Source organism: Terrapene carolina, unplaced genomic scaffold, assembly GCF_002925995.2.
Source record: "Terrapene carolina triunguis isolate 2854851 unplaced genomic scaffold, T_m_triunguis-2.0 Scaffold62, whole genome shotgun sequence".
NCBI lineage: Eukaryota > Metazoa > Chordata > Testudines > Emydidae > Terrapene > Terrapene triunguis.
The window spans coordinates 478127-489548 of record NW_020664413.1 but is presented as its reverse complement, the minus strand read 5'-3'; the positions used below and the strand labels follow the sequence as shown (position 1 = coordinate 489548).

General features: G+C 65.4%; 1 protein-coding gene across 1 annotated transcript; it reads right to left on the bottom strand.

The window, feature by feature from the left end:
- Nucleotides 1-671: 671 nt before the first annotated feature.
- LOC115271146 (classical arabinogalactan protein 9-like) lies at nucleotides 672-1148 on the bottom strand. The gene has a single exon (XM_029910495.1). It carries the CDS (start codon nucleotides 1146-1148, stop codon nucleotides 672-674), a length of 477 nt encoding a protein of 158 aa, XP_029766355.1.
- Between the last annotated feature and the right edge of the window lie 10274 nt (nucleotides 1149-11422).

The window sequence follows — 11422 nt, the reverse complement described above, 5'->3', positions numbered from 1 at the left end:
GCGAGGGTCCCACGCTGAGACCCCCCGGCCCCAGGGAGGGGCCTGCCCAGCTTTTCTCAAAGCCCCCCACCCCCCCAAGTCACTGGTGGGGCTGCTGCCCCCCCACCCTCGCCCTGCGGGGATATCATCCCCGGGGACTGGAGCTCAGCCCTGCTCTCGCTGCCGGGGGCCGGGGTGACGGGACGTCTCTGGGGGGTGGCGACGGAGCCCGGCAGGGCCCGAGGCTGCGAGGTGCTGAGCTCCCCGCGTGAGGCCGGCGTGGGGCTGGGGCTCGAGTCCCCAGCTCGGTGCTAATGTTACTGAAGTTGCTCCACTCGGGTGGTCCTGTGGAGAACGTCGATGGGGGCCCAGGCCGCCCTGGCGCTGGCATCAGCCCCCAGGAGTTGGCACCTCTCGCCTCGGCACTGGGGACAGCCAGGCCAGTGCTGCAGGGCCAGAGCGGGGCCGGTGGCCAGGCGCAGTGGTGGGGGCCGGGAGGGAGGAGGAGGCAGGGCGAAGCCCCCCGTGGAAGGTGCGAGCCCCTAAACCAACCTTCCCCTTCGCCCTGGGCCCGTCGGCCGGTTGCTAAGGCAATAAATAAAGCAGGCGGAACCGAGCGAAGCCGCTGAGTCTAACGAGCTCGTTATATCAATCACTCCGCTCAGCTCCCTCTTAGCGGGAGCAGCGGCTGGTTAATCAGGCTGAGGGCTTCGGCTCGTTAAGCTGACACCTTCGTTCGGAGAGCGAGACGAGGGGCCACCCAGGCGCCGCTTATTTATGGACTTCTGTCCGGGGAATATATTAACCAAATGAAATTCCTCGGCCGGCGCGGGCGGCAGGGTCGGGGCGGGCGGCTGGGCTATAGCGGGCGGCAGGGTCGGGGCGGGCGGCTGGGCTATCGCGGGCAGCAGGGTCGGTGCGGGCGGCTGGGCCATCGCGGGCGACAGGGTCGGAGCGGGCGGCTGGGCTATCGCGGGCGGCAGGGTCGGGGCGAGCGGCTGGGCCATCATGGGCGGCAGGGTCGGGGCCGGCAGCTGGGCTATCGCGGGCGGCTGGGTCGGGGCGGGCGGCTGGGCTATCGTGGGCGGCAGGGTTGGGGCGGGCGGCTGGGGCGGGGCGGGCGGCTGGGCTGTCGCGGGTGGCTGGGTCGGGGCGGGTGGCTGGGCCATCGCGGGCAGCAGGGTCAGGGCAGGCGGCTGGGGTATCGTGGGCAGCAGGGTCGGGATCGTGGGCACAGCCCCCGAGGGAGGGAGCAGCCGGGGAGCAGGGAGCTCAGGGAAGGGAGTGGGCCCTGTGGCCACGTCCTCTATCCTGCGCCTTCCCGCTCCAGACTCCTGCCCCCAGGCCCTGATGCCCTGTGGGCCTGTAGTGGGGTGAGCACCCGCTCCAGACGGAAAAGCCTGCAGAGGGCTGGGGCTGGGGAAGGGAACAAAGTCCCGGCTGATGGGGGAAGTGGCTGCAGCCGGGGCCAGGCCCCAAACAGACTGACCGGGCCTTGTAAGAAGGCCAGGGCAGCCAGCGGTAGCAGTCTCTCCTCTAGCTGTGGGGGGAGACAGGCCTGGTGCTGGACGGTTGAGCGGTACCTGGGAGTGGGGCAGGGCCGGGGAGAAGCCAGGGGAGCAGGGGAGCTCCAGGCTGGAGACTCCGCAGGCTGCAGGGCCTGGTTCCAGGCCCATAGAGGTACTGGGGATGGAAGGAGGCAGCAGGCCAAACCCCCCTTGCCAGTGATGAGTGGCTGACACTGCAGTCTGCCCCAGGGAATGGGGGCTAGTTGGTGACTGGCAGTAGCCTTACACTGAGGCAAGGTGGGGATAGTGGGTGGGGGTTCCCCTGGGTGGGGACACCCCGAGACTGAGGGGTTACTGCCAGAGGGGCAGCACCCCAGAGAAAGGGGCACCGGGGTCCTGGGAGGGACACAGGGGCCAGCGGTAAGGCGGATCACTGGCCTGCAGAGGGCGCTCTGGAGGCTGGATGAGCTAATTCCCTGAGAGACCAGCAGGAGGCGCCGCAGGGGTGAGTCCCGCACACTTACAGGCCCCCAGCCCGGCCAGCCAGTGACTTGCGAGCGGGGCAGACCTGGCAAGCCGAGCGGCGTGGAGCCTGGCCGGGAGAGCGCCCAGGGGACGCAGGCGACAGTCTGGGGGAGTCACTGGCTAGAACTGGTCCGTCCCCCCCCGAGCTGGTGTTAGGTAACCCCACGGACTGCACCATGGTGAGGGCACAGGGCAAGTCCCCAAAGCAAGCCTAGAACCACAGACCCACAGGGGACACACGGGTCATCTCGTCTAACCCCTGCCAATGCAGGACTTGTTGGGTCTAACCCATCCCAGACAGACGGCTCCAGCCTCCTCTCGAAAACCTCCAGTGAAGGGGCTTCCACAACCTCCCAAAGTATCTGTGCCATTGTCTGACTGCTCTTCCAGTGAGGGAGATTCTCCTGAGATTGACTAACTCTGCTGTGCTGTCGTTTGAACCCATCGCCTCTTGTCCTGCCCCCTGTGGCAAGAGAGACCAACTTTTCTCCATCTTATTTATGGCAGCCTTTCAAGTATCTGAAAACCCCAATCCCGTGCCCCCCAATCTCCTCTTTTCCAAACTGAACATACCCAGTTCCTTCAGCCTTTGCTCGCACGGCTGCATTCCATCCCTGTGATCATCTTTGTCGCTCGCCTCTGGATCCTTTCCAGGTTCTCTGCATCCTTTCTATACATCGGTGACCAAAATTGGACCTAGTTCTCCAGCTGAGGCCTAACCAGTGCAGAGGAGTAGGTCTATCCCCTCCCGTGACTTGCAGGCTCTGCCTCTCTTAGAGCAACCAAAAATTGCATTTGCTTTTTTTGCACCAGCATCGCATTGCCGACCCATGTTGCGGTTGTGAGTGTGACCCACCACGACTCCCAGCTCCTTCTCAGCTGCGCTGCTGCCCAGCCAGGTCTCCCCAGTCTGTGTTTGTGCATTTGGCTTTTCTTCCCGAAGTGCAGCACCTTCCGTTTGGCTTTGGGGAATTTCATGTTGTTGTCTATAGCCCAGTTCTCCAGATCCCTCTGAATTCTAGCTCTGGCCTCCAAAGTGTTGGCAGTCCCCCCCCCACCCCCCCGCTTTGTGTCCTGGAGATTGCAGAAGACGCCAGGGTCTCTGATGCCCTCCAGCTAAACTCAGCCCAAGCCACTGTCTGCGCTCAGGAGGCTGCTCTGCGGGACAGATCCCCTCTGGCTACCGCGGCTAGACGGACGGAGCTGCATTAGCCCCATTAATAATAACGAGGAGGCCAGTTCGGGCCAAGGCCTCGGAGCCAGGGCGGGGCCGTCCCCTCCTGGCCATTCTCCAGGGCCTGGCCTGTCAGCATGAGGAGCCCGACACGCTGGGTTGGGGATTCACGCCATCTCGGGACAGCTCCGTTCGTATCGTCCCCCACGGAAGAGTTTTGAGCGGCAGCGAGACGGGGACATGCCCCAGGCTGGCCGACTCCTGCTCGGCCGTGTCCCTGGCCAGAGAGAACCACTGTCAAGGGGCAGCCCGTGGCCGAGGGAATGGTTGGGAGCCCCACCTTTATCCCCTGCACGGCTCATCTGGGAAATCAGCCGCCGCTGGGCCACAGCTTCCCTTCGACGTGGCCGCCCGGGTTCCTGACCAAAGCCCGTTTCCCTCCATTGTCCGATGGAGGCATCTGCCCTGCGGTGCCCAGGGCAGGCCACGCGCCACCCACGGGGAAGGTGCCAGCCAAGGGGGGACGAGGGTGGCTGATCATTCAGGAGACCTGCTGGGGGGAGAAGCCCTGTGGCATCACCGGGCAGTGGGGGATCAGCAGGGAGGGGCTCTCTGCATGTGTGCTCGTCCCTGGCTGCCGTGGGCCCAGCCACGCGGGTTGCACTGCGCCACTCCCACTGCCCGGGGAAATCTCGCGGGCCTCTGGAGACGTCATATCACCACGATTGGCGCCTGCCCTCCAGCCCCAGGCGGGAGCAGGGCCCCTCATCACAGGACTCCGGCAGCTGGGGCTTTAGGAAAAACACAAAGTCTCACCAGCCTGGCGATCAAATCTCGAGCATTAGTGGCACCGAGGGCCCAGTGTGATTCACCAGGACAGCCTCCTGCCCCAGCCCTGCAGCCGGTGATGTCCCAAAAAGTCCCTCAGCAGCGCTGGAAGCCGGGCTGGGATCTGGGCTGGGTCAAGCTGCCACCTGTCCTGAGTCCTGAAAGCAGATGCTGTCTGCTGGTCTCAGACACGTGCCCAGCAGGGCCTGAGACTGGCATCAGGACCCGCCTGCCAGCTGCTTCAGGCCCCGCGACCCCGATTGTGCCAGAAACGCGAATCTTTCCCACAATCTAAACCTTCCGCAGCTGCGCGATGCTCAGAGTCCAGCCACGGTGCTGTGAGTGTCCTGCTGTGTTCCACCCCAGAGCTGGCTGCACTTCACAGCATTGGGGAGGCTCCAGGATGGACTCTAGCCAAACAGAAAACGGAGTCATTGATCAGCATTATTAGTTTATTTGTTGACAATGTATAAATTCACCCCCCATCTGGCAAACCACCTCCCCCGGCGTTACGAGAACCCAGCCCGTCTCTCCCCACTCGCTTCGCCGCAGTCCTTCAGCGGCCTGTTTATCTAAGGCCTGGCCCCACCTCTCCCTGGTGGCAGGGTGACTCCCCGGAGGTTAGTGACGAATTAGAAATAATTTAATTTACCTCTCTTGTCAGGAGCGTTGATGAGCTGAAAGGCCCTTGTCAAGCCGCGAATCCATCTTCCTCCAGCCTTACATCAAATTTCATTCACTAATTAGAAACTCTTGCCCCCAGTGCGTCCGATTTCCCCCCCTCCACCCCCCCTCCCCACCGGCACCATTATGAAAATAAATCGTTCCATTAGCTGCATTGTTGTGGCTTCTGGGTGCCTGACGCCTTGAGTTATTAGAGCAGGAGGGAGGGCGTTTGATTAAGATGAATGATTTATTAAGGAAAAGGGCTCTGATTAGATTTTATCCCCCCCAACTCTGCAGTCCGTCGGCCAACCCCCCACCCCCCAGAGTTGTCTGTGGGAAGGTCACCATGAAATTGCTGAGCGTTCCTCGGCAAACCTCCCGCTGAGCCCGTCGCAAAGCCCTGGCTCCGGGTCCCATCCTGTTAGCAGGTGAGAGGGGTCCTACTAGTTATCATGTGGCCCACTGGTCCTTGTGTGTTCTGCGGCTCGCTAGTGACTGGTCCATATAAGAAGGTAACAGCCTATTACTGCTACCAGCTAGTGGAGCCACTCCATTAGCTGCGGGCGTAGGGTCGTGGGCGTCCAGCACGGAAGCTCTGGGGTTTAGTCCCCAGTGAGGCACCCCCGGGGGGGCATTACAATAGTCCAGCAGCCTGGTTCAGCCTGATGCTGGGCTGGGGAGGAGCAGGTCAGGGGCTGCCCCAGTGACTCGCCAGGAGCCCCAGGGCACTGCAGGGACCCCTCGGGCATCGCCCATGAGGACGCCCCGGCGGGCCTACCTCCGAGCGGCTTGCAGGCTGCATCGTCGGGCCTGGGTGAGACGCGGCCCCACGGCCGCACTGGGCCACGTGCAGGCTCCATGGGGCCGTGCTGTGGGTGGGATCCCGGAGGGGCTGCACTGGGCCAGTGCTGGGACCGTGGGGCTGGCAGACACCGCGGGGGGAGGCTGTGAGTGGGGTATGGATGCAGCAGCCCTGGCCTCAGCTCTCTCCAGCTGCAGGGGACACCCCAAGAACAGGGTGCTGGGTGGGAGCTCACGTGCCAGGAACAGGGGCTGGGGGGAGCAGCTCCCTTTGTGAACAGCCTGAAGGGCCGGGGTAGCTGATAGGCAAGTGGGGGCTGCTGGTGAGTCCTTGGGGAGTGGGGCCTCATGCCTGGCCCTCCTTTGTAGCAGGGAGGGCTGGCTTTGCAGGGGGACTGTCTCTCCCTGTGATGCGCCAGGAGTCGGGAATAGCTCGGTGGAGCAGAGATGGGCCTGACTCCGGGAAAGGCTGGATCGGTCTCTGCCCAGGCTCGCGACACGTCATGCAGAAGCGGGAGTGCAAAGCCCGCACTCTGTCCCCTTCGCTCCCTGCCCTGCCCCGGCGCCGACACGCGAGGGAGCTGGCTCCGGTGGGGTGGAGGCGGCGGAGGGAGCTGCGGTGAATGGAAGGAAACCAGGGTGCTGGTCTCACAAGCCGTGCACTTCACATCCCCTAAATCCTTGGCCTGCACGTTGGACTCGCCTTCCGTTCCTGTTCTAAGCGGCTGCGCAGGCTGAAAAGAGCTGGTGTGCTCCGCCCCAGAAGTGGCTGCATCCCAGGAGCGGGAGGGAATGATTCTTGTGTCTAGCACTTTGGGACAGAGGGGCTCTAGCCGGGGGGCCTTGCTGGGGTTCAGGGCTGAGGTCAGAGGGACCAGGATGCGCCCACAGATGCCTGCCCATGCTGGAATGCCCTGCACCGCTGAGCCTGCCAGGTCTGTGCCCGCTGCGGTCCCTGAACCGGAGCGAAGCTCCTTCCTGGGCGCTCGCCAGGGGGACGAGCTGCCCCCAGGGCATCCGCATCGCGTGGCATCGCTGGGAGCCTGGACAGGCCCCGCCCTGCCCGGGCCCCAGGAGGGCAAAGCCCAAAGCAAACACAGGGCCCAGCGACAAGCATGTAAAGGAGGCAAAGCCAGCCTGGTGGGGAGGGGCGGGGGGGGCAGGGGAGGCCGTGAGCCAGTCACGTGGGGGGCGCAGGGGGTAAAATTCCTGCTGGGGCTGGATTTGGGTTTGGCTACTTTACAGCATCCGGACTTGGAAGGTTAACACTGAACAGCGAGCGTGGCCTGTCAGCCGCGTGTGTGCGGGCGCACGTGTGAGTGTGTGTGTGTGTGTGTGTGCACGTTTCTGCATGTGCATGTGTGCATGTGCGTGCGCATGCAAGTGTGTGTGTGTGTGCAAGTGTGCGTGTGTGTGCACGTGTGCGTGTGTGTGCACGTTTGTGCACGTGTGCATGTGTGTGTTTGTGCGCATGTGTGTGTGCACATGTTTGTGCACGTGTGTGTGTGTGCACATGCAGCACTGCCCTCTCCAGGAGGAAATCGGGGCTGCTCAGCTTCACATCAGAGCCCCTACACTGCTGATGGCTAGTGGTGATTCTCCTTTCGCTCCAGCCTGGACCGGGGCGGGGAGGTGAGAGGAACGAGTAGGGGACCAAGGGGGCTGATCCCCTTGGGCACAACAAGCCTCCTGCAAAGGGTTTCAGGGCCGGTCTAACCACCAACACCCCCAGGCTCTGCTCGTGCTGCAGGGGCTGCCCTGGTACAGGCTGGGGAGGGGCCATGACTGGGGGGGTGCGAGCTGGAGGGGACAGATACAGCCTGAACCCCCAGAGCCTGGCCCAGCCAGGGGGTCCTGGGCGGGGGGGGGTGCAAGTGCTGGCGCCAGCGTATTAGAGTAATGGCCCCATGCCGGCTTCCCTCGGCCCATCGATCGCTCCTGTCACGGGGGCTCTCGTGAGACCCCATTAGCTCAATTGGAAAGCACTGCATGCTGGCCAGGGGCCTGGGCCCGTGGGGGGGGGGGGGGCTGAGCCGCGGGGGGGGGAGGGGGGAAGGAGCATCGGACTCACGCTCCAGCTGCTCAGCCATGTGGGGCAATGGAGCATTGGATCCAAAGTGTGGGAGGGAGCCCCCTGCACTGGAGCCGCCCCCTTTCCTGCCGCCGGAGGGCCAGCCTGGCATTGCCCACAGGCAGAGCTGAGCGGCCCAGCCGGGGAGGACACCGGCCCAGCCCTGCAAATCAGGGCAGACCTGGGTGCTGGGCAGAAGCAAAGTAAGTTTGGGGCTTTCACATTGATGCTCATAGCAATCTGGCTCTGGGCTGGGCTAGCAGGGGCTGCGGGTCGGGAGTGAGGGGCACTGGCAGAGCTGGTGGGGGGGGAGCCCAGGGCTGGGCTGGCAGGGGCTGCGGGTCGGGAGTGAGGGGCACCGGCAGAGCTGGTGGGGGGGGAGCCCAGGGCTGGGCTAGCAGGGGGCTGCGGGTCGGGAGTGAGGGGCACCGGCAGAGCTGGTGGGGGGGAGCCCAGGGCTGGGCTAGCAGGGGCTGCGGGTCAGGAGTGGGGGGCACCAGCAGAGCCAGGGGAGCCCAGGGCCAAATCAGCAGCGCTCCCAGACTGAGCCCTGGGTGAGATTTCTGCCCGAAGCCCCGGCTGCCCCAGGCCGGCTGCCCGCTGCACTGCAGAGCCCCCGGAGCCACCTGGCCCCCGTCCCCGGCACTCAGTAGCTCTGGCAAGTCCAAGAATGTCCTTCCCCCCCTCCCAGCAGCGCAGTGCACAGCAGGTCCTGCCCGGCCGCCCCCGGGGCCCAGCGCACTTGAAGAAGTAATTAGGCTAATGAAAGTGTCAGTGTGTGGCTGGCATCTGGAATCCCCCAGTGCCCTCCCCCCGGCGCCCGCCCCGGAACACCCGCCTGCCCAGCACAATAGGGCGTCGGTGGCAGGGGGGGCAGCGGGGCAGGGGGGCGGCTGTCGGAGGCTGACAGACTCCTCAGGCATCTGTTAGCTTGTTAACCACAATAAGCAGAGCCCACCCTGTGTGCTGCCTTAACTGCACCTCCCTCCCCCGCCCCCGGCCTCCCACCCACTCCCAGACCCCCCACAGAGCACCTGCCCCCCAGCCACAGGGCCTCTCTGCCCCCCATGCCCATGGGGTGCCCCCTTGCCCTGACACACATAGCCCCCCTCCCCCGCAGCACCTCTCAGCCCTAATACCCGTGTGTGGCCCCTGGCTGACCCTGCCCAGGTTCTCCTCCCGTGCCCATCATTAACGTGGCCGAGGGTCTGGCCCGCGTGGCTCCTTCTCTCACTGCCCGACGAGCCCGTCACTGCCTGCTGCAGTTCAGCACTGGCCATGCCAGCTGCGGGCAGAGCCACCGGGCTGTCCGAGAGTAACGGGATCGCCGGCTGCCGGGCTGCTGCGGCCGGGTCTCGGCTCGGTTTGGGGCAGGACCCCGCGCCTGGCTCTGAAAGGCTCCATCTGGACGCTCCCATCCCGGCTGGGCCCAGCTCCCTGTTGCTGGACGGACTGGGCACCGCTCGCCCCCTGGCCGGCTCCCATTTCGCCATCGTGCCCTCGCCCTGCCTGCTGGCTGGGCCCCGCGGTGGCTGCGCTGGCAGCGTCAGGGGGCTCCGGGTCGGGGGGGTCACTTTGCCCCTGAGTTTCTGGCAGTTTGTACCAAACCATTTCCCTTCCCCACTGGGCTTAGCCCTTCCTGGCTGGGGGCAGATGAGCGGGAGGGGTCATGGTGCTCCAGCCTGTGGCTGGGGGTCTCAGGGATCCATGTGTGCTCCTTGGCATCCTGTACCCAGCTGGGCTCCCTGGGGCTGGGCTGGTTCCCTGGATTACCAGATCGGGCAGGTTCCCTGGTCACCGGATTGGGCAGGTTCCCGGATTGGGCGGGTTCCCTGGGTCACCAGATTGGGGCTGGTTCCCGGTTCGGGCAGGTTCCCTGGGTCACCGGATCGGGCAGGTTCTCTGGTCACCGGATCGGGCGGGTTCCCTGGGTCACTGGATCGGGCGGGTTCCCGGATCGGGCGGGTTCCCTGAGTCACCAGGTCGGGGCTGGTTCCCTGGTCACCGGATCGGGCGGGTTCCCTGGGTCACCGGATTGGGGCGTGTTCCCTGGGTCACCGGATTGGGTGGGTTCCCGGATCGGGCGGGTTCCCTGGGTCACCCGGTCACTGGATCAGGGAGACAGAGTCCCTGCCCCCAGCACAGAGCAGAGCAAAGCCGGTAAAGGGGAAAATCCTACGAGCCCGTTAAACCCCAGCCGTGCGAGTACATACGATGCCCACTCTGTGCCTCCAGCCCTGTCCCCCGTGGCAGGCCGGGTGGGGCCTGGGGCTGGAGGGGAGGGGAGGGACGCGAGGTGGGCGGATAGAGGGGGCGGGGGATCCCCTTGTTAACATCTCCGGGTCGTGTCACCTTTTCACTCGGGGAACAGAGGCCAGCGGGTCCCATCCCCTGAGCTCAGGCGGGGGAGACGCCCCCCTCCACAGGAGCCAATGGGGAGGGCTGGCAGCTGCCCCAGATGGGAGCGGGGGAGGCCCGGGGCCCCACCCTCCAGCTGCCCCTTCCCCCCCTGCACCATTCACATGGTAACGAGGACAAATTGATGGAGATGTCTCCATTGTGGCCTGTCTCTGGCAGGCCACGGCCCAGCCCCCCGCCCCCCACCGCCAGCCCCATCCATCACCGCCCAGCCCTGAGTTAGCTGGGCCAGGGCCAGGACGGAGCAGAAGGGTCCCGCCCCCCCAGGGCACTTTCCGGGGTGCCCAGCTCCCCTGCCCACAGGCAGCACTGCCTGAGTGCCTGGCACCGACCCCCAGCCATGCCCCAGTTCCCCCACCTGCCTCACCCCTGCCCTGGCACGGCCCCTTGGGGGACAGATTCTGCGGCTCGTTCGCTCCTTGGGCTCACAGCAGGGACCCCGAGAGAACCAGCGGGGGCCGGCTGCCATGGCGCCAAGAACAGGCCTGGCCTTGCCTGGCACAGGAATGGCTCAGTCGGTGCCGCCCCCATGGGGCCCAATTCCGGGGGGGGCTGAGGGGATAGGCCCCAGATTCCATTTGCTGAGCCAGCCAGTCCCTGCCCTGGGGCCAGATGGGAGCCAGCGGCCCCTAGAGGGGACGGGCCCCTGCCCCGTTTGCCCCCACAAGCCAGCCAGTCCCTGCCCTGGGGCTGGATGGGAGCCGGCGCTCCTAGAGGGCAGCGGGGCTGGCTGTGATGTATGAAGCGGGCCCTGGCGTGATGGAGCCCCCCACCAGCTGGCCACAGCTGAGCCGGGAGCTGGGCAGGCAGCGGGAGGAGGCAGGCCCTGAACTCCCAAAGGGCAGAGCCAAACCCTCCCCTCTTAATTAGCACCAGTCCCCCCTCCCCGCCCAGCCTGGGGCCGGGACAATTGAAACCTCACTCCATAAAGCGCCTCTCACGGCCTGACCCCGGGGACCCTGGGGACCAATTTGTCCTGCTCTGTAATAAGAACCTAATTAAATTAGCCTCCAGCGGCCTCGGAAATACCCCCACCCCCCGGTCCCGCGTCGGCCTGGGCGCTGCTCGCTCTGCGCTGGGCTGGGGCTGAGCGGGGCCCCGGGGATGCCGTCTGCATGCTGGCACGGGGCGGGGGGGTGCTGGTGCCGGGCAGAACAAGGGGCAGGGGGGTATTGGGGGAAGGGGGGCACTGAGCAAGGAGACTGAGGGGTTTGTCTGAGCTGGAGGCGGCGCGGGGGTCGGTGACGTGGTGGGAAGTCAAAGCAGGGCCTGGATTGGGGGGACACGTACTTGCCTGTTAGGATGGATGGGAAGGGCTGGATCCAAACGGGGTGGAGAAGAAATGGCCAGACTGGCTGGGGGAGGCGGATGCGGGTTTGGGGGGGAGGGGGGAGGGGGGAGGGGCCCTGGGGCCTGAGAGGCGGCTGGGGGCTCGGGGGAGCTGGAGGGGGC